Source organism: Amborella trichopoda, chromosome 12, assembly GCF_054954075.1.
Source record: "Amborella trichopoda isolate Santa Cruz 75 chromosome 12, AtrichopodaSantaCruz75HAP2 v2.0, whole genome shotgun sequence".
Classification (NCBI taxonomy): domain Eukaryota; kingdom Viridiplantae; phylum Streptophyta; class Magnoliopsida; order Amborellales; family Amborellaceae; genus Amborella; species Amborella trichopoda.
In genome coordinates this window covers 29,530,503-29,553,278 of record NC_142347.1, presented here as the reverse complement: position 1 = coordinate 29,553,278, position 22,776 = coordinate 29,530,503, and the positions used below count along the sequence as shown (strand labels likewise).

Sequence of the window (22,776 nt, the reverse complement as noted above, 5' to 3'; positions counted from 1 at the left end):
TGAATAGTCATAATTTGGGGCCATGTAAATGACCTATTTATGGAGCATGTAAAGGACCTATTTATAAAGACATGTAGAGCACTTAATTGTGGGGGGCATGTAAAAGACCTATTTTCGGGTCATGTAAAGGACCTATTTTTTTTATTATGTAAAAAGCCGTTTTATGGATAGTAGAATTCATTTATAATAAAATGTGGATTTACTTGGATAATAAAGCACTTTTTTGTAAATATTTTATTTTTTCATGTATGATATTTATGTCTGCAATGTGGGTTTACATGGATAGTGAAATGCATTTATATCCAGATAATTCCCACTTATCTCTCTTTCTCTTTCGTCTCAATCAAATAAATGAGCTTATGTTGTTTTATTGTAGCTGATAAACATATCTCTCTTTCTCTCTATCTCTCATTGTTTATGCATGTGTCAAAAAAAAAGAGAAACTTAATAATACCAGAAACCAGATAATTTTATTTACCATAAATTAAACAACTACCAATTACAATCATTTACAAACTATTGGAAAGATACAAGAAGATTAAACACCTCATGAAATAGAAAAAACTTGATACAAATAAAGATTCAAAAAAAGTAACCCAATTGAGCTGACTCAACCACCAAGTAATTTATTTTTTTTAGCTTCTTCAAGTTTCACTCTTCCATTTGAATGATGCAGCAAAGGTATGTCTATGCCTACCTGCTCAGAGATACACATCCGACCCGGGGCTTCACTAAAACGAATCATACTCCCTATTTGCCTAGGAGTAACAGTTATCACCTGTTAACAAGAATCCTTATCTCAGACTATCCAAACCCAACTATGTATTAATAGATAAACAAATAAGCATGGAATATTAGAAAGAGAAAACAATACCTATTTACTGCTTCCTGAGAAGTTACCCCTTCTCATCTCAACATATCCCATTATCAAATCATCAATAGCTTCATCAGTAATCTGGGGATGTATGTGCCTTCTAGAATAGCTAACATAAGCTATCAAAGTCGGCAAGTCTAGACCATCTTGCAATTGGGTCTGGATATTTGTAGACTAATATCAGTCATGCCTATTTATCTGCACAATTTAGTTGCCTTTTCTCTCCTTATATTTACTTGAGAACTCTTGAAGTGTTTGAATTCAACAAGAAAAAAAGGTTGAAATAAATAAACATGACAAAAATATGGGATCAGCAACACCGAGCATTATTGAAAAAAATAAGAAGAGAAAATGAAATAATAAGACTGTTGCAAGTCACAACAATTAGAGAACCATGGTCAGCTAAGCTAGAGGTTGACCTCATGCAACAAGCTTCTTGCGCTATTAGATATCTTATCAATCTCATCAATCTCATCAATACAACAAATGACTTTATTGCTCAAACATAAGCTCCACTTTCCAGCACCTGCACATTATCAACGAAATGCAAATGCTTGCAGATTATTCAATTGCTCAAAGAGTCAGAGACTCCAGAATTTTCTCATATACCAGTACTAAAGAGAAAATAAGAGCCAGATGAGAACAAGGCATGCAATACATAAGATGAAAACCTCAGAAGGGCCCATCACTTTTATGCAATTTTTATTTGTGATCAAAACACTCAACTGGATTAGTCATGCCCATTTATCTGCACAATTTAGTTGCCTTTTCTCTCCTCATATTTACTTGAGAACTCTTTTAAGTGTTTGAATTCAAAGCAAAAATACGCTGAAATAAATAAACAAGACAAAAATATGGGATCAGCGACAGCGAGCATCATTGAAAAAAATTAGAAGAGAAAATGAAATAATAAAACTGTTGCAAGTCAAAACAATTAGAGAACCTTGGTCAGCTAAGCTAGAGGTTGACCTCATGCATCATGCTTCTTGCGCTATTAGATATCTTATCAAACTCATCAATACGACAAATGCCTTTATTGCTCAACCATAAGCTCCACTTTCCAGCACCTGCACATTATCAAAGAAATGCAAATGCTTGCAGATTATTCAATTGCTCAAAGACTCAAAGAGTCCAGAATTTTCTCATATAACAGTACTAAAGAGAAAATAAAAACCAGATGAAAACAAGGCATGCAATACATAAGATGAAAACCTCAGAAGGGCCCTGCACTTTTCTGTAATTTTTATATGTGATCAAAACACTCAACTGGAATAGTCATGCCTATTTATCTGCACAATGTAGTTGCCTTTTCTCTCCTCATATTTACTTGAGAACTCTTTTAAGTGTTTGAATTCAAAACAAAAATACATTGAAATACATAAACAACAAAAATATGGGATCAGAGACAGTGAACATCATTGAAAAAAATTAGAAGAGAAAATGAAATAATAAAATTGTTGCAAGTCACAACAATTAGAGAACCTTGGTCACCTAAGCCAGAGGATGACCTCATGCAACATGCTTCTTGCGCTATTAGATATCTTAACCAACTCGTCAATACAGCAAATGCCTTTATTGCTTAAACATAAGCTCCACTTTCCAGCACTTGCACATTATGAAAGAAATGCAAATACTTGCAAATTATTCAATTGCTCAAAGACTCAGAGAGTCCAGAATTTTCTCATATACCAGTAAAGAGAAAATAAGAACCATATGAGAACACGGTGCAATACATAAGATGAAAACCTAAGAAGGGCCCTGCACTTTTCTGCAATTTTTATATGTGATTAAAACACTCAACTGGATCATGGCATCTTCTGTTTGCCACTAGGAATCCAATTCTTTGTTCATATATCATGTTTTATGAGGACTGCTAAGTGCTCTCATCTAAAATCTAGCCAAAGTCATGTCCTTTTAAAATTTATACCAAGGATGCCAATTTATAACCCCAACAAAACCAACAAAAAACTAAAAATCTTAAGGCCTCAGCTACCGGTCTAGGTTTCCATTCCCATTGACGCATTAGAAAAACCCTAATTATTTCTAAAAATGGGCAGGCGCCTGTATTCCCCACTGATCTAACAAAAAAAAAAAACTAAAATAACATTAACATCCAAACGCAACTAAATCAAGCAGCTTTTTTTATTGGTAACTAAAATTGACAGCTCAGAGAGATATAGGAAATTAAATTGAAGAAATGGGATAATGACTTCTGGTAAATAGAAAGCAGGAGGAGATTAATCTTAAAGAGTTAGGAAATTCCAATAAAGTGGAGGGGTATGGTGTCTGACGAGTTTGAGCAAAACTATCCTAAAAGTATCACCTATATTTATCTTTTAGAATATGATTGCCATCAAAAAAAGATAAGTGACCGTAAGGTTCAAGCACATATGAATTAAAAAACATACTGTTTCTCTAGTTTCTGGTTCCTTGGAGACATATGCAGTCAGAACCACAGCTGAGCTCCCCCTCCCACTACTGTAAATTCCTCATGGATGTAATTTGTGTATGTATTGGAAAAGTTGAGATTTACTAGTATCAGGATCACCAACAAGCAAGATGTTGATTTCACCATGAAAATTAGCCCCAGATGACAGTTTTAGCGTATTCCCACCAAATAGCTGTGACATCAAATGTAAGGAATGTACGCTATAAACATAATCATCCGAATTATGAGATAAAAAAAACCATTGTAAAATGAAAAGCTACGACAAGAAGGTAAAGCCTGACAAAGAGACCTTTCTTTACACCTTCAAACTCAAAAGAGATAATTATATGGAAATGAACCAAGTTACGACCCACTTCTATGTATTAAATTTGATTAACATGATCGACTAGAAATAAAAGTAACCTCCAAAAAATTCTGGTCTGAGAAACATTACAAGTCAGTTATGGGCACGTCTTTCTGTCTATATGCTATCTCAATCACCTATAAAAATAAAACTAAAATAAATTACAGAATCATGTTGGTTGGAGGATGTGTATAGACCTGTCTATTTATACACATGTCTACCACATCCAAAAGTGCAAGATTGCGAAGACTCTTAGCAAAGAGTCTGAAAATGAACATTTCCATGCCCCCTAAAATAAAAAACAGTAATAATCTAAAAGAAAAAACATTGAATTCTATTTGGAACAGGAACATAATCGTGCTAATGATAGTAATCAACATCAACTCAGAAAATTTAGCTAATTAACAACTCCTTTATGAATTTTATACATAAAAAAAATACATAAGTTCAAATACGAATACTCCAAAAAAAAAAAAAAAAGAGAACCATTGTTCGTATTCTCAAAAATGAGAAAAAATGCAATAAGGTACAAAACCAAAAGGCTCACCAAATTACTGTTCGTATTCTCAAAATCCAAAACCTTGAATAGATGGTTCTCATTCAAACGAACGCACAATGCCCTAAAAATTTTTCTCTCTCCCATATGTACCTTTTTAAGCATTTTCTATGGTGATTTATTCAGTACATTTTTTTAACCAAATAATTCTATTAAATTTTAATTGAAAGACATGCATTATTTTTTCTATTAGGGGATTCAGCTGTATTCATTGCAACTTCTTTGTTATAGATCCAAATAATAAAAATAGTGTAATGAAACCAATTTATAACTATCTAATTCAGTTTTCTTTCATAATCAATGATAAAATAAAGTAATAAAATCCAATTTAACCATTGTTTTCTATGTTTTTGTGATTTAATTCAGAAGAAAATTGGGTAAATGGCTTACAAAGCACACATACCTTGGTTGAGTAAGCACAGGAGAGGGAAAAGGTAGGATCCGTTTAACTGCTGAAATGAAACATTAAAAAGTTGGATTTTGGGAAAAAAAGAAGTAGGGTGTTAGGACAAAAACGTAGGGTTTTGGGTAGGCTTTTGGAAAAAAAATTGGGATTTTTTACAAGTGCAATAGAGAGATTTCACCCAGGGTTAGATTGTGGCTTGGGTTCGAGCAAAAAAAATCAAGATAATCACTCACCCGATTGATTATCTTGCGTAGGTTTTTGGGAAAAAAATTGGGTTTTTTAAAAGAGTAATAGAGGATTTCACCCACTGCAAAAAAAATTTTATGAATTAGGGTTCAAACAAATCAAGATAATCACTCACCCGATTGATGCCCTAAACAGAGGAGGAGTGTGTGGCGTCTGTGGCAGAACCAGAGCTTCTCAGAGAGAGGAGAGAATGACGGAGATAACAGCGATCGGGCTTCGCAGAGAGGGGAGGGGACGAACGAGAAAGAATAGCTCTTCACATAACAGGGGAGAGAAGAGGACAAGCCAAGAGGGGAGCCTCGTAGAGAGAGGGAAGCCTGACAGAGAGAGGGAGGTCGCAGAGGAAATCACAGAGAGAGGGAGGTCGCAAAGGAAATAGAAAAGAAAGGTAAACATTTTTCTTTAGAGGTTTGAAGCTTTTTTTAGCCCATTTGGAGCGTTTCGCCCGCGGAGCGTTTTCAGCTAATCACAACCCCTTGATTTGAATTTGTTTGACAACCGATAAGGTGGGGGCGAAAAACACTGTACATTATCGCTTAGAGGCGTTCCAAAATTTTTTTCATATATATATATAAAATGATTTTATAGGATCCATGTTATTTTTGCGAGTAGGAGATCACTTTTAAAATTGATACGAATTTAAAAAAAAGTCAAGTCCCTTACTTATGTAATAGCTTTTAAGAAGATCTTTATCAAATTTAATAAAGATCTTTTTGAGTTATATATACATAAGTGAAAAAAAAGTCTTATGGGATCATTACTCTATATGCATATTATTTTTGGATCGGGTCCACTCTGTAATCTTATAAGATTATTACTTTTTATTTATATATATATATATATATATATATTATTTTTGGGTCGGATCCAATCTAACCAATGAAGTTCAAGTTCAGGTTCAGATCCCATAGTTTTTTCTTTGGGGCAGGTTCGACCCGTTGCCACCCCTAAATTTCAGTAATGCCTATTAGGGCATCAGGACACACAAGTGGTGTATGGTTTTTAACACGAGAAATAAAGGACTCCCGTGAAACACCCGCCACTCACACGCAATCGTTCCCGCCCATATTTACATAAGAGTGTCATGGTGTTATCTTGGACTTCTTCTTTCTCTCTCTTTCTCTAAAAGGCTTTAAAGATGGCGATTTCTGCAACTGCTATACTCCACCGGGATTTGCCATTAGCTTCTCTATCATCCTCTCCGTCTTCTTTCTCATTTCCTTCTTGTTCTGATACTATCAATTCAACTTCACCTTCTTCTCTCCAATTGCCAGTCTCTCATTCCTTTTTGCAACTTCATTCTGGGTTTTCTCAGAGAATATGCCCTAAGTCTCAGGTGATACAGTTGAAAATCAGGGTTACCTTCTTAAACTTTCTTTAAACCCGTAATTGTTATGGGTAAGGCAGCTATGGGTGAGAAGTGAAAGATGGTTGTATTTCTGATTTTGCAGAGACAGGGGTTGGTGAATTGTTCACTAAAAGAGCCTCTGAAAGTTATGATCAGTGGTGCTCCTTCTTCAGGGAAAGGGACCCAGTGCGAATTAATTGTAAAGAAGGTCTGGTTCTCGTTTTCGTTTTTTATATTGTTTTTTTTTTACAGTATTTCAGCTCAGTTTCCCGGATTTCTTAGTTCAACTGTGAATTTCCCTCTTTCTTGAAGCGTTATTCTTTTTTCATTTGAGAATGTCTTGTAAGCAAAATAGGCTATATGCCATTAGATATCGATTTGCTCTGTTTTTTCAGTTGTGGTTTTTGATTTCGAGATTTGAAATTGTCGGATTTAGTTCTTGTTGGAAACCAAATCTTGTTGGATCATCCCTTGTTGCAATATGCCTTCCCTTACAACATATATAACTTTAAAACTGACTTGCATATCATAAATAAATCGATCTCAAACAACCCAAGAACAATATTTGGTACAATAAATTTATAAAAAATAAGATGAAATCAAGAGGACGGTACTAGATTGCATTATAAAGAAGTTAAAGATTAGCATTGGTGGGTACAACTAGGATTGAGGTAAGGTCATTAGATAGAGGTAGAGAAGAGGGGTGTGAAGAGAGTAGAGGAGAGAGAGCTCACTGAGCCAGAGAGAGAGAGAGAAGAGGAGTGTGTAAGAGAGAGAGAGAGAGAGAGAGAGAGAGAGAGAGAGAGAGAGAGAGAGAGAGAGTAAGCAGCACATTGAGGCCAAAAATTCTCTTGAAACATATGTTCTCTTTGCATCCTGATTTCTTTGTGCGTGCGCATGATAGATCAGGCATAACAACATTCAAAACTTCATATTTTTCAACATGGTCTTAGAGCCAAGCTATTGAGAATGTAAATTCATCAATTTAAGGTGAATTCTTTCTTCCTAACCTATTGAAATTTTCAAGAATTGATTTCTTCAGAGTGAAAAGTTCTGCGATTAGAACATCATCTTGCATAGTTCTTGAAGTTCTCATAGATAAGAACTATGAAAAGTAGAAGTGTGACTGAAATGCTACTTGACAGGGCAATGCCTATGGGATGCAGACAATGGGGACTGAACTTATACCTAGTCCCAAGATAGACTCGTGGCATGGAAAAAGCAGAATGGAAATATTTTACGTGCAATTTAAATTTCATGTGGATAGAGATATGTTTTCTCATGTGAGAAACGTAGAAACGATGTAACGTAGCTTGGGATCAATTAACCACTATGCACAAACTGGCGAACAACACAAGAAAAAAACTTTTGAGATCAACTAACCACTATGCACAAACTAGAGCAAGGAAAAGTTCATGCAACCTTATGAGAAGGCCGGATATTATGCCAAATATTGTTGGCATAGCCAAGGAAATTATGTTCCTATAGGAAAACAAAAAAGGTAGAAAAGAAGCTAGTGAGGAGAAAATAGAGATGACCCTTTCTGTCTATGATGCAAATGGTAGCAACGAACAAGGATTCATAGATCCAGCATGTTCAAATCATGATTTCTCCACCACCAAAGGAGCTTTAGTTGATATACCAAGAGTCTCCAAAGGGGACAATGCCACTATAGAAGCCGAAGATAGATGGAATATTATATTGAAAGTGCCCAATAGAAATATCAATCACCTTTCAATGTTCTATGTGTTCCAAAACTTAGAAAAAAATTTACGCTTGTGGGCCAGTTGGTAGATCAATGCTTTCATGTTATTTTTGGTGAAAGAGGCTGTGAAATCTTGTCAAAGGAAAATGGAAGGATTGTTTTGTGTTGAAAAAATGTGTCTCGTTTATTTGCAATTAGCATGGATTTGTCCTCTATTAAGAAGAGTTCCTCCGTTGATATTGCAGATTTATGGCATAAGAGAGTGGGCATTGCAATCTTCATAGGCAAACAGGTATTAAATGGAAGATGCTATTCACTAGAGATGCTAACATGTGGCGGGATGTGGCAACAAAATAAAACTAGTGAATGGAAGAATCGGCAAATTGTGGAAGTCGCTTATGCAATGATGACTAGAAACAACTTGCTAAAAGTATATTGGACTTGTAAAAGGTATATTGAGCCGAGGCAATACAAATTGCAGTGTACTTGATCTATCAGATGTGTTCGAGACATGGAATCTAGGTGCCATATTAGTTTCTATAATAAGAAACCATGTATCACTCATTTGTTTGTTTTTGGGTATATAATCTATGTGAAGTGTGATAATGAGGAGCATAACAAACTTGATGACAAAGGTATAAATTTTATCTTCCTGGGGTATTAATAAGAAAGAAAATCATATTGACGCATGCATTCAATAACCCACTGTCACCTATGAAAGTAGAGGTGAAATTTGATGAGCAGGAACGATGCATCAAGTTATATAATAAGTTGAAGAAGAAGAAGAGTGTTCGATAAGGATGTTATTCCCTTAAGTTCCTAGACTCAAGAATAGATCAAGCACTATCCATATAGGTAGAGGTGCCCAATTGAATAATTCAATGAATATTATATTTTTTTGGTTAAGTCAATGAATATTATGTTTATAATATGCATTATGCATACATGATGCATGTCATACATGAGCATGAGCCAAAGAGTTTTGAACAAGCAAAATACAATAGTAAGAGATGAGTGCACTTTCCAAGAACCAATCATGCGATTTTGTCCCCCTTCTAGATGTTAAGAAAGTTATTGATTGCAATTGTATTTATAAACTAAACCATAAACCCAATGGTCAAATTGAGTGTCATAAGGCATGGTTGGTGGCTAAAGGATTTTCTCACACTCATAGGGAGGACTATGAGGAGACATTTAACCTAGTTGCAAAGATTACAAGTGTTCATGTAATCAACACTTTGATTACAATGAAAGGTTGGAAGATCCATTAGATGAATGTGAAAGTGTTTTCTTAAATTGAGAATTTGAAAAAGTGGTGTATATGCATCGGCTCAAGGGATATGATGATCCCATGAAGCCTCGATATCTGTGCAAGTTCAAGGAGGCATCATATGGCTTGAAACAAGTACCTAGAGCTAGGTTTGACAGGGTGAGAGAGTTGTTTACTTAGTGGTTTTGTTCTTTCTACAGTGAATTACAACATATTCATCAATCATTGTATTAGAAGAACATTTATTTGTGCGGTTTATGTCGATTATCTAATCATTATAGGCTGCAACCACATTGAAGCTCAAAGAATCAAGGATTCTCCTAAAGATTTGAAATGAAAGATTTGGGAGAACTTCAATATTTTCTTGGGATTGAAGTTGTTCGAGATGAACAAAGCATTTTAATCATGCAAAGAAGGTTGGATGCATCTACTTGCAAAATTCTGTTGATGAGTTCAAGGCCCTTTACAACACCACTTGATATGAACCACAAGCAGTCAAAGAATTATGGGATCTCATAGAAGATGTCAGACCGTACATACCGATGGCAGATAGCCTGATTTACTCAACCATAACTTGGCCATACTTAACATATCTAGTTGGAATCCTGAGTTAGTTCATGCAAGATCCAAGGAAACCGCACATGGATGCAGTGAATACTGAGATATGTGTAGATAACCATCAATGGAGGTATGAGTTTTTAGCATGGAATTCCTAGAAAGCCAACAATCACTGTGATGCCTATTGGCTGGAGACTTGCTCATTCGTAACTCGATGTCTAGATACTATTTCAATTTTGGTCACGGACGTTTATCATGGGCAAGCAAGAAACAACCTACAATAGCATTGTCGTGCACATGAGTTGAATATAGAACAGCCATGATGGCTCATGAGAAACTGCATGGTTGACCTAATTACTCAAGTAGTTTCAAGAGTTTGTGGATTACAATGTCCCAATTTCAATCAGTTGAATCATGCTTGTGTCATATCCAATCTTCATTGCATGTATCATGTATGAAGCACATCGAGGTGCACCATCACTTTGTTTTTGAGAAGGTGTTGAGTGAGGGGGTTGAATTGATATATATATATATATATATATATATATAATATAATATAATACAAACCAATGAATAAGTGGCTTATATTTTCACGAAGTACTGAATCAAGAGAAGACAACGATATTCAAGCAAGCCCTAGGTATGAAAGATACTTGAATGACTTAGCAATGAAGGTGTTAAATTTACATTGCCAAGCAGTTAAAGATTAGCATCGCTATGTAAAACTTATCTCGTTAGTTAAAAGTTCTATTCTGTTTGAGATAAAGTCCGTAGATAGAGTTTGATATTCAATTTGATCAATTTTATCGAATTAGTTGGGTTCATTAGATGACTATTACTTTTGAACTTGTTAACATTTGTGATATAAAAGTTACAAGTTACAAGGCTTCGACAAACTGGGAGCTCTATACAAAAAATGACTGAGAGGGTGGACTATACAAGGATAGATAAAAACATGATATACATACAAGGGGTAGCAAAGTGAACAAATCTGCAAAAAGAAAGATGAAAGGCGAACCAGGAGCTAAAAAAGGTGCCAAAAAGGTTCCCTTTGTGCAAATGTGAGAGATTTCGTAAAAAATATGTGCTAGTCTCCGGGGGAGGACTGAGGAGCCTGAGGCCCAGGAAATAAGATTTTTGGAGTCCCCCTCAAAGATCAAAGTCAGACTCCAGTTGGGGTCGAAATTCTTGAGACATTCGAGAAGAGCAAAAGCCTCCGCAGTGTGAGAGTCAGCATGACCGATGGATTTAGAGGAGAAAAAGAGGGTGTGTCTTGCATCGTCTCTGATGATTCCTCTGACACCTGTAGGGCCCGGGTTGTTTAGGGAGTAGCCATCGAAATTTAATTTGGATTGGCCTTGGTTCGGGTGGTCTCCTAAGGGAGGCTTGAGGAACATGGGAGGGCCTTACCTACAACAAGGCTTGCCAGTTGAGGTGGAAATCCGTATATGAGAAGTTCTTGAAGCATTTGAGGTTTTTAGCCCAAAAGATGGCCAACATTCTAACCTGGTTTTTTAGGGCAACAAGAGTTGTCTTCTCACCTTTGAAGAACTTTTAGTTCCTCACGATCAAATCAACGACAAGTTAGTTGCCACAGAGGCTTTCCATAGTTGGATATCAGGCTTAGGCCAAGGTAGGGGGTGGAGAGAGCTGAAGAGTTGCAGGACAGACCTTGGGGTCACCCATGACCAGTTGAATAGTTGGAGAAGATCCTCACAAAGGTTCCTCGCCAAGCTGCAATGAATGGAAAGGTGACCATTGGTTCTTTGTCTGCTGTGCACATCACACATCTATTGGGGATAGGCAGTCCCCTTCACTGCAGCTAGTCCATTGTTAGACCTCTTTTAGACAAAGCTATCCAATTAAAGACTTGAACTTTTGGGGTAGCCAAGGAATACCAAACCTTAGCAGCTACTGAAGGTGGGTAAGAGGAAAAGTAGGAGGCAAGAGGAGTTTGCGGTAGAAATAGGATACCGAAAAAGTGCCTGAGGCAATGGAATACCAAATGATCTTATCCTCGCCATGGGTGGGGAGGAAAATGGATTGGTGGAGGGAGGATAGTTCAAGGAATTCAGTCCTTCATCTCATGGTCTGAGCAAGGAGGAAGAAATTTGGGAACCATTCCCTTAAGGGGCATGGCATATTCAAAGGCCAGACCAGAATTTCACTCTATTGCATACTCAGGGGTGGAAACGGGTGTTGCCTTTGAAAATGCTATAATTGCTCAGTAGATATCTCCAAGCTCCAAAGGATCTGCTACTAACCTTGGAACTAGGTAGCCAGCTCAAGGGCTCAAGTCGGTACTTATGGCAAAGGACCTTTAGCCAAAGGTGATCCTCTTAGGCTACTAGATGGTGCCACCATTTGCCCAAGAGGGCTAAGTCATTTCTTTTGAGGCTGCAAATGCCCAATTCTCCTAGGTGTCTGGGCATACAGACCTTTTCCCATGAGATGAGGTGGAAGTTTTTGCTGTCCCCCTCACCTGACCAGGGAAAATTCCTCATCAACTGCTTAAGGCAAGAGACTACTACAATAGGTATTTGAAAAAGGGACATTTGGAAGATGGGAACTTTTGTGAGGGTCGCTTTTATAAGTGTGATTCTACCGGCTGAAGAGAGAAATCTACTCACTGACTTTTTGAATGGGTCCCATATATGAGGTTTATTAGATAACAATTCGGTTTAACATGATGGAGTTGGAGTTGTAATAATTTAATTTATGTAGTTTTTATAAATAGGTGAGATGGTGGTCTGAAAGAGTTAGAGAGAGAGAGGAAAAGAAAAGGGTTGTGTGAGAGAAACAAGGGGAGAGAGGTCATTGAGCCTAAGAGATCTAATTGAAGATATAAGTTGTAAAAGTAAAGTTTTAGAGAGAGAAATTTGTACAGAGAGGAAGAGAGTCTGTAAGCAGCTCACCGAGGCAAAAAATTATCTTGAAACAAAAGTTCTCCTTTTGCCTCAATTTTCTTCATGTGTATGCGATAGATCAAGCCCATCAACAGCCAAAGCTTCTGCATATTTTTGAATAATGGTGAAATAGGAGAAACCAAGACCATAGCAATAGCCTACAAAGTACAAACAAACTTCCAAATGCCACCAATACAAAAATATACTTTGTTCTCCCCAATTGGGCTACATCTATGGGCAAACAGAAAAAATACAATTTCATTATCATGGAAGAATATAAAATTTGGTTAATGCATGAGTTACCTTATAATCAGAGAAGCACTGTTATTCCCCTTTCAACTACCACAAAATTGCACCACCCTCCATTATCGACTCCACCACAACTGCACCTACAATAGAAAATGTTGATGAAACCACCCAAAAATAGCGCATGGTAGGAATTGTTTCACTCAGTTTTCTAGGAATTGGCCAAGTCGACTTGAACTCAGCAGAGTTACTCGGTCGCAGCCATGCACCGAGGCAAGTAAAAGGCGAATTGCTTGGTTACCTCTCTCTAAAAGTCCTCTTCACCATCAACCCTCCTTTCTCTACGAACCAAAAACACCCTAAACCTCCATTAAATCTAAGCCTTTGCTCTCTCCTTGAAAAACCGTAACGTCCAACACCCTAAATTCATGACATCTCACCCCTTTCCTTTGTTCATGCCCTAGTTTACCAAATCCTTATCGGAAGAAACACCTTCTCTCCTGTCCATTTAGTGACCATTTTACTACTGAGATGTGAATTTGTTGGAGAAGAGCAGCTTCGCAGCAGTTTACAGGGGGTGCTTAAGGTCACTTGAGCCGGGGGAGGGGATGGGAAGGGGTGAGAGAGAGAGAGAGAGAGAGAGAGAGAGAGAGAGAGAGAGAGAGAGAGAGAGAGAGAGAGAGAGAGAGAGAGAGTAAGGAGAATATGGAGTATTTCCCACAAGACAACGAGGTTGCTGAGGAGATATAAACCTCAATTTTAGAGCCAAAATTAAGAGAATATAGGTTAGGGCGATTTGGAAGAGACCCATCTGTCTCTTCAACCTCTCTCTGAAAGAGCCTAGGATTGATCTCTCTCTCTCTCTCTCTCTCTCTCTCTCAGGATGAATCAAAATTTGATATATACATTTCTCTCTCCTCCCTCTTCTAGAATTCATTCTCATAGGACTTGCTGCTTGATCTCTCACTTTTTCTCACTCTTTTAGAGATCTCAAGTTTTACCCTCTTCTGATCTCCCTCTTCAAGTGACCCTTAAGCTTAATGGTCACAGTGAACAACATCTCCTCAGCCATGAGAACCTGGTTGGGTTGAGGGGCTTTTGCTTATGGTGCAATCAGTCCCACTTACAAGTACAGTCGGTGCTGTTTTTCATACACCGTGATTCGTTACATATGTCATTCTCTTGAAGCCTTTTTATAAGCATCAAACCTTGGTAATACTTGCACATACTTCTCTAATCCTAAAATACCCATTTTGCTTTATTCCACATTTACCCCTTTGGGCTACCAACAAGCCAACTAAGAGTTACAAAGAAGAGAAATTTCCAATTTTATACTAACCAAGACACTGATAAAAATCAATGTTGTAGTAGTATATAATACTCTAGTCACATCAGCCGTTCCCTTCACGAGACTTTGAATATCACTCTGAAGAAAATTTGAAATGAGATGCATTTGGCTTCACATCCTATCTTTAAAGCCCACGAACCTCATTTTACATCTTTAAAATCCTCCATTGCCAAGCCAATTTTGTCGACCTTCTTAGTTCTCCACAACCATATTTAACCTTTCATTCACAATTGTATTATCCAATAATTTATACAAGTTTCCATCTTGGACTCCCTTCATTTCTACTAGAGCCCCCTTTGAAACTTTGAGCATTCCACTTTGCCCTATAAATTGGTAATCCTTCAAACTTAGAAAAGAAATCCTTCAATCTAGCACATGCTTCACATTTTCATGTTTTGAACCATCACATCATAAATTGTTATACAAATCAACCCCCTTTTTTTCGTTTTGCTAATCAAGTTGTTTCTCATGGATGCCAGTCCACCCATATGGTTCATATGCATCATACCACTACGTGTACATCAAGAATCAAAATTTGCTAGTACATGGGGTTCCATCATAGTTGGTGGAAATGCCGACGATCCCGAATTATTTGGAGCAATGGTTTAAAAAGCGGATCGGTGACTCAGATCGGGCATCTAAAAAATCGATCCGGATCGACGAATCGACGATCCGGATCGGGAATCGGCTGAATCGATCCGATTAAAGGTTCAAAAAAATCCGAAAAAATTATTAAAATTCATTATAAATATTGTTTTTTAGGAATCCAATAAGAAATGAGGGTACTACATTATTAACTTTCATTTTTTTCATCAATTTGTGAATATTGAGATGCTTTTTCCTTGTATAAACTTATGTTAACCATTAAATTTGCATCACATAAAAGAAAAATCATAGATAAAATATATAATTATACATGGACTATTATAAAGAGTAGACTAATCAATGAAAGAATGGCCATTAAAATCTCGTTTTGGCGAAAAACCCTAATCCGCTAAAAAAATCTAAATTATTACAAGCCAACTAACTATAATCCAAAATTATTAAAGCCTAACTAATTATAATATTATATAATGAAATTATAATTATTAGTTTACATTTTATAATTATTTTATTAGACAAATAATAACAAATTAAAAATATTTTATAATATTATCTAATTTAAAATGTATTATTGACAATTGTAAGAAAAATAGTACATTACATGATTTATAATGTAAAAATTAATAAATAAAATAAAAGATTTGGTGATCAATATAAAAATTAATAAAATACGTACAACTTTTGTAAATAACACCTCAATTTTTCAAAAAATTATTTTTTTAGGTTTCTATAATAAATTTAGTGAAAGAGATTGTTAGTAGAAAGATAGAGATTTCAAATAGAATAAACTTTTTATTTTTTATTTTTTTATGCTTTTCATATTATTTAAAAAAATAATTATACTACTATATACAACAAAAATTAACTGCTATACAGAACATTAACTTTTTTATTTTTCACTTTTTTATGCTTTTTATATTATTTACAAAAATATTTATACAATATATACAACAAAAACTATACAACACAAAACTGTAACGCTCATGGGGGGACTTGACCTTGAGACATCACATGAAGAAGCAAAAGTCTTAACCACCACACCACTTCATCGCATGTGGTTGTAACTTGCTGATTAATAGAATATATTTACATTCCCATTTCATTTAATGATGTTTGGGAATTATCCCACATCGAAAGATGGGTATTCAATTTTAGTATATAAATACCTATGTAATATGAATCAAAGCATTTGTGTACAAATATTGGGGCAACCTCACACGTATCGCACGCGTGTACGTGCGTGTCGCACGCGTATCGGGAGGGAAGCGGGCTGAACCGGATGGGAACCGGCCGTTCTTCTCTAGAACCGGGCGGTTCCCGGTTTTGTACTGGAACCGGCACGGGCTGTGCCGGTTCCCGAGTCCGGTTCGACTCGTCGATTTTTAAAACACTGGTTTGGAGAATCAGATTCATGGGTGTACAGATGATTCCCATGGTTGGAATCACCATTTGTACAAAGCATATCACATGCAGTGGGGTTCCTATCATTTGGGAATTGCCCTTCGATCCAATAGGAATCGAGATTCTTACCTTGTTGGAATCGATGTCCCATCAACTTGGAATCGAGATTCCTAATGTAGAAATCTCACACCAAACCACTTGGAACGGAGCCATAAATTATCAAGAAATTGCTTCCATAAGGCAAATATTAACTGTTTTAGATTATATGTAACCAGGAATTCCTTAGTATTAGATTTTATATATTGAGTACGCTTACCCATGTCTCCCCTATTATTGGAAGTGATGTCTTTGACAGCCCTCCCCGAACATTGGAGTCCATATAGAAAGTACCCTTTATCACAATTCTCCACAAGAATTGGAAACAAGGTCGAGAACCTTAACTAAAGACTTTCCTAGAGTTTTTAGATTGAAAAAGGAAAAGGAAATTCCTTCATTATCAATAATGCATTTTTTTTAATATAAAACATTTGTTACAAAGTCTCGAAATAGGAATGATGTAAACTAGAGTTTGTTGATGCCCATAGAGTCTTTAGATACTCAGCATATACAAATTATTAATAAATTCTGACTAACAAAATTTTTCAGATAATGTTTTAAAAGATTCAAAGCATTCCATAAAATGAAGTGAGGTCTGATATTGGTTATCATAATCTTGTTCACCTATGAATCGTAAAATTTGATGAGGTAGAATCTAGACTCCGTAGATATCAGAATGAGATTAAAAAAATGTGGAATCATGATTGCTAACTTCGAGGAATTGGGATCTATGGCGATTCCTTCATGCAAACATGGAATAGTGATTCCAAACTTGAATCTCTACCTAGGGTGGATGATCCAACGACTTTAGATTCCACTCCAAAGACATTGAAATGAGATTCAAAGAATGTCTAATCGTGATTTCTAACTCCCAGGATTTGGGATCTATGGGGATTCCTTCACAGAAATGTGGGATCACAATTCCAAACCATAATTGATTCTTAGGGTGGACGATTATGGTAACTTTAGATTCCATTCCACTATCAATGCCTCATCTTCAATAAAAAGGGTGTTGATTCTTCAACTCGAGTGACCTTTTCTTTCTATTCCTGATCCAGAACACTTTTAAGAATTTGCATTTTTCTTTTCGAATAACTCTTCTTTATATTGCTTGGCTTGCCACAAAACAAACAATAATTCCCTTAGTTTTGATGGGTAATGAGCCTGGCCATTTGAGGAATTTCCTAATGAACAACCCTGTTCATCCTACCACCCTATTACTCCAAGAGCATCCATCCGGGAATTCACCTATCCATCACTACCCTCCTTTGAAGTTGGTCAGCAATGAGAGCTTTACAAACGTGATCAAACTCAAGGGGTTCCTCTTTTCCTATAACATTAAATATTATTTCATACAACACAAGTGAATGGTGGCAAGCACCTTCTTTTCCATTTCCTCCCAGCTCCTTCAAACTCTTCGGCTTCTTAGACTTTTCTTGTACTTTGTATTGATATTGTTATACCATTATTTCATGAACTTTTATTTTCCAACATTTGAAATCTTTCATCCCATCAAACTTCTCTACAAATTTGTAACTTAAAATCTCCCCAAAACTACTACATTCCTTTAAGCTTCAATGCCACTTGTTGGGAATTGAGATTCACTCAATTAACCCTTATTGCGTTGAACCCCAGCCTACAATTAATCCAATACTTTTAAATCAATTTACCTCTCATTTGGAAATTGTATCGTAGAAAATCCAACACTCAAGTATAACATTTGATGCTATTAATTTGGGAAAATAAAAGGAAGCCAAAGGAAGAGAATAAAAGAAACAAAAATCACAGAAACATACTTCAAACTACAATCCAAACACCGCTAACATGCTAATATACATGGTTTGCCCTAATTGGGCTGCATCCACAGGCAGCCTACAAAGGTGTGATTTGATTACATTGGGATATATACAAGATTTTAGTTAATACAATGGTTTGGGCCACTAAAGTTGGCCACGGTCCAGGCTCAGGCTAGAAACCTAGGTTTAGTGGACTTGCCTAGGTTAGTGGTTAAGGACTCGACCGGCTCAGCCTTGGCCCTTGAGTTTTTTGCCCTTTTTTTTTTTTTTTTGTGAAATCTTCAGGAACATATGAGAGAGTAAGATGGGACTTGACCTTCAGTGATACTAACATACATGGATTGTAACTATTAAAACCAGGATTCATTTTTAAATACATAATAGGTCTGATATTCAACATATACATTACATCAACTATCGAAACAATAATACATACAAAACTTGATCTCTCTCTCTCGCTCATTCTCTCCCCCCCCCCCCCCCCCCCTGACCACAAACTAGCTCTCACCTTCTCTTTCTATAATCCATAACCCTCTCTATCTCTCTCTCTATCTCCTATCCATAGTACTCTCTCTCTCTCTCTAATTCACAAACCCCCCTTTCTCTTTTTGCTAACCTCAAAACTAGCTCTCTCTAACCCACTAACTTCCCTAACCCCCCCCCCTCCTCTCTCTCTTTCTTTTCCCACTTAAACCTAGCTCATTCCCTCTTTACTTAAAGCCAGTCTTGTAGGCTCTCTCTCTCTCTTTCTCTCTCTCTCTCTCTTCCCCCCCCCCCCCCCCCCCGACCCATAAACCTAACCTTGTTTTCTCTTTGTACATGAAGCCAACCATGCTAGTCTCTCTGTAGAATTTCAATCGATTGGCCTCATTCGCCTAACCCATGAATAAGGCTAGCAATTGGCCAGCCTACCCATAGTGTAGAGAGAGAAAAATTGAATTGTTTTTACTTTTTTGAGGTGGGGGTTAGTAATATTTTTGGTTTATGTTGGTAGAGAGACACTAGTAGGATTGGTTTTCTGTAGAGCACAATGTTCAAGTACTTGGCTTGGGCTCAGAACTTTGCCCTTGCCCTTGCCGGGTAACTTGGGTAAGTCTGGATGACTTGCTTGAGTCCTACCCAGGCCCAAAACAGAGCCACAAAAATAAAAAAAATAAAAAAGCTATGAAAAATCAGAAAACATATATTTAATATAAAAATCCCAAAAAAAAAATAAATCAGAAAATGTAGACCAAACCTGACATTAAAAATTTATGTTGTTATTTGCTTGTAAAACAATTGAAATTCTTGAAAAACTGAAAACTGAGAAAGGAGAATAAATCAAAAAATTATAAAAATTAAAATTATATAACAAATTATAACTCAATTATAATTGAATTAGTTTAAAATCCATTTATGAATTTAAATTGAAAAAATGTAAGCATACTCATAGTTTCAAGGCTAATCCCCCTATCTTTGTGCTCAGTGCAAATCAAGGCTTCAGATCTCGCCAAAGCTTCCTTATGCAGCTCAAATAAGAAACCCCTCACCAATTTTGAGTTTGACTTCAGATCTAGAAGATCCAGGCCACCAAAAATTTTGGATAAATAGAAAATCCAAAATTCAAAATTATATAATCGTAATTTTATGTTTGTTTGTGTTGTGGAAGAATTAGCCTATGGTTGATCAACCATGGGATTTGAAGAAATCGAGATTTTCCCAAAATCAGGGAAAAATTGTCCTCGATCTAAAAACACAAAAAATTTGGTTGTTTTTTCTTGAATCTAAGGCTTCAAATAGGCAGATCTAGTGATTTTATAGCTTATATTGAAAATTCAGTTGAAAATGGTGCTTTGGGGCTCCAACATTTAAAGAAAATGGAAAATGCGAATTTCTGTCCCTCTGTTATTTTTAGTTTAGAGTGCAGTACGTGAACGGATTGCTACGGTACTTACCCTAGCACTGTAAGCTGCCATATCCCCTTGTACACTAGTATTCGCCTCGGCACCTTGTCTAGGCCGAGTCGTAGTAGACTTGGGTGAGTTTTATAAGACTAACATATGTGCATGTAAACATTTACCCATACCTGATGTATTCTGTTGGCTAGATCAGCCAGGGCTCAACTTTTGTAGAATCTTTATTTATATATGCATATATTTACTTATGATGAAATGTGTGTTATCATTATCATCATCGGAGCCCAACTATTTGGGGTCAGCTGTATGCTGAAATGTGTATACCTCTCTATATATTAGTGTATTCTTCACAATCTGAGTCCTTCAAATAAGTTGGGAGGGGTGATGAAGTCAATCAGAAGTAGGAGTAGTTATATACGTAATCAGTAAAGTGTTGGGCCAATCCGATACACGATTTTGGGTTTTAAAACATTGTTGTAGAGATAAAGAGGACAGTGGGATGGGGTGTGTATAGAGAGAGCTTGCAGGGGAGAGAAAGAATTTGGGTTTCTTGTTGAGAGAGATTAGTAGGATTTTCATATGTAAAAACAATTTAGGTCCTATAGAGAGAAAGAGAGTAGTAGGAATGGTTGTGTAGATAAAGAGGAAGACTGAGAGAGAGAGAGAGAACCTTCTGGTGGAGGAGAGAAACAAGGTGGATTTGTGCAAAGAGAGAGAGGGTAGTGGGATCAATTTTGTGTTGAGAGAGTATTAGGATTGGCTTTGTGGAGAGAGTGAGTTTCGTTTTGGGGTTAGTGAGAGAAGAGGAGGGAGCTCGTTTGTTTGTTAGGTGAGAGACAGAGATTGGATTATATCTGTGTAAAAGAGATCGATTGTAATAAATATATGTATGAAGCATTATATCTATTGTATAAGCATATGTAACTAATGGGTTGGGGGTTTTAGTGTGGCTGTATGCATGTTAGTATTCCTCATTTTGGAGTCTCCTGCCATTTTTGATATTTTTGTCTTTAATCAGGCTGGGCCGGGCTTGCTAGGCTGGGTCTTGCCTAGTAGGCCCGGCCCGGTTGACGCGTAACAGGGCCTGACGGGCCACCTAGCCCTACTAATATGGCCTGTACTCTGCCCTTTTGCCTGGGCTAGGCATGGGCCTGGGTCTCTAGGGTCCTGGGGCAGGCTAGGCCCATCCCTGGCTCAGCCCAAGCCCTACATATTGACAGGCCTAACCTTGACCTTCTTGACTTGGCATGCTTCAGTTGACCTAATTCTTGCCTATTCCAATCACGAATCTATGTTTTTTCCCCCCTGCTTCCATTTAAAATACGTTAGAACCATGTCACTCATGTTTTGTTTGGCTTCATTTATTGATCGGTTGTATTTCCAGTTTGGGTTGGTGCATGTGTCGACTGGAGATCTTTTGAGAGCTGAAGTATCTGCTGGATCAGAAATCGGGGGAAAGGCAAAAGAGTACATGGAAAATGGGCTTCTTGTTCCTGATGAAATTGTGACAAAGGTAAAAGTTGCTTTTCAAGTCTTGATATTCATCCTTAGTTACTGATGAAATTGTGATAAAGGTAACAATTGCCTTTAAAATCTCGATAGTTATCCTTTGTCTTTACCATGGATAACCATTTGGCTTGTGCAGATATTGAAGTCTCGCCTGTCGCAACAAGATGTGAGGGAGAATGGGTGGCTTCTTGATGGTTATCCCCGAAACCTTTCTCAAGCACAAAGCCTAGAAAACATGAAGATTAGGCCTGATATATGTCTCATGCTAGATGTATGTTGCTCGGCCTTTCTTGACAATTCGATACACAAACTTGTGTAAATAATGGACTTTTTAAAGGTCTGCCACATTATGCGGAAAAATTTGTTGAGATCACATAGCAACGGTTGTGTTAGTTTTCCCTTTGACCATGTTGATTCTTTGCTGCCTTTAGTTGTTCTTTGATGGCTATGGGTGTACATTTGTTCATTGGTTGATATATAGCCAGAACAAAACTTCTTGTGTACATCATAGTTGAACCATGTATGTCTAGGAGCCTTGTTATTACCAATGCAAGCATTTTACTGGGTACCTAGAGTATATTTTGCTTATGGCAATTCATTGCCATAAAACTTGGTAGAAACACCCTTAATTGTGAATGGTTTGTTCTTATTGATGTGGATTAAGCCAGGAATCGGCATGAGAGGTCCTTACTGCCTTCAATAAGCTTGCAACTTCGTTAGTTATAAAACTATCAAAATAATACTGTCTAGTTAGATCAAGGATATTGTTTTATCTAATTGCAGCCTTGCAGTTGTAGTCATTATGATTCCTGCTGAAGAAATATAAAAAAATCAACTCCAAAAATTTAGCGTGGTAAACTGAATATTTGAAACTTTGCTTATTTCATAAATTTCAGATAAATTTAGAGCATTTTCGACATCTTTACTTTGTTTCATGAACTTCGATAAGATATTGCCTCCAAACTAGCAGCACAATATTTAATATTTTGCTTGCAATAAATTACTGGATTAGTCAAATATAGGTATGATGTGGCCTAATTTCTTTATTATCATCTGTTATAAATTTTATCTAACAGAATTTAATGGCGTTAATATTCTTCAGTTTCTCAATTAGTAATTGTTGACAATGTCAATGGTGTTGGTAAACTTGAAAAGAAAATTCTACTAGTTTGAGCAGTTATCCCTTATGTGCAGTTTAGACGTGTAGTGGAGGACAATAAT

General features: G+C 36.7%; 1 protein-coding gene and 1 long non-coding RNA gene across 13 annotated transcripts in view; one reads left to right on the top strand and one right to left on the bottom strand.

The window, feature by feature from the left end:
• Positions 1-451: 451 nt before the first annotated feature.
• LOC105420997 (uncharacterized) lies at positions 452-5,460 on the bottom strand. 9 transcript variants are annotated; one of them, XR_016045678.1, is made up of 8 exons: positions 4,990-5,350; positions 4,626-4,674; positions 3,283-3,495; positions 1,818-1,941; positions 1,601-1,702; positions 1,294-1,400; positions 875-1,033; positions 452-778 (listed from the first exon to the last, which is right to left on the bottom strand). It is a non-coding gene; the product is annotated as an uncharacterized LOC105420997 (long non-coding RNA). The 9 variants fall into 9 exon arrangements; XR_016045680.1 differs by having other exon boundaries at positions 4,626-4,671; XR_016045676.1 differs by lacking the exon at positions 3,283-3,495 and having other exon boundaries at positions 4,990-5,412.
• A 461-nt stretch (positions 5,461-5,921) lies between these two features.
• LOC18438550 (adenylate kinase family protein) overlaps positions 5,922-22,776 on the top strand; it is a 61,141-nt gene continuing 44,286 nt past the window's right edge. For 2 of the 4 annotated variants that reach the window (XR_016045675.1, XM_006848733.4), the window contains exons 1-4: positions 5,922-6,210; positions 6,326-6,430; positions 21,431-21,559; positions 21,692-21,826. Coding sequence is in view for 3 of the 4 variants with exons in the window: in XM_006848733.4 (XP_006848796.2) it covers positions 6,013-6,210; positions 6,326-6,430; positions 21,431-21,559; positions 21,692-21,826 (567 nt within the window). In the remaining variant the exon portion in view is untranslated. The remainder of the gene's footprint in view (positions 6,211-6,325; positions 6,431-21,430; positions 21,560-21,691; positions 21,827-22,776) is intronic. The other 2 variants (XM_088853477.1, XM_011626765.3) reach the window with 2 other exon arrangements.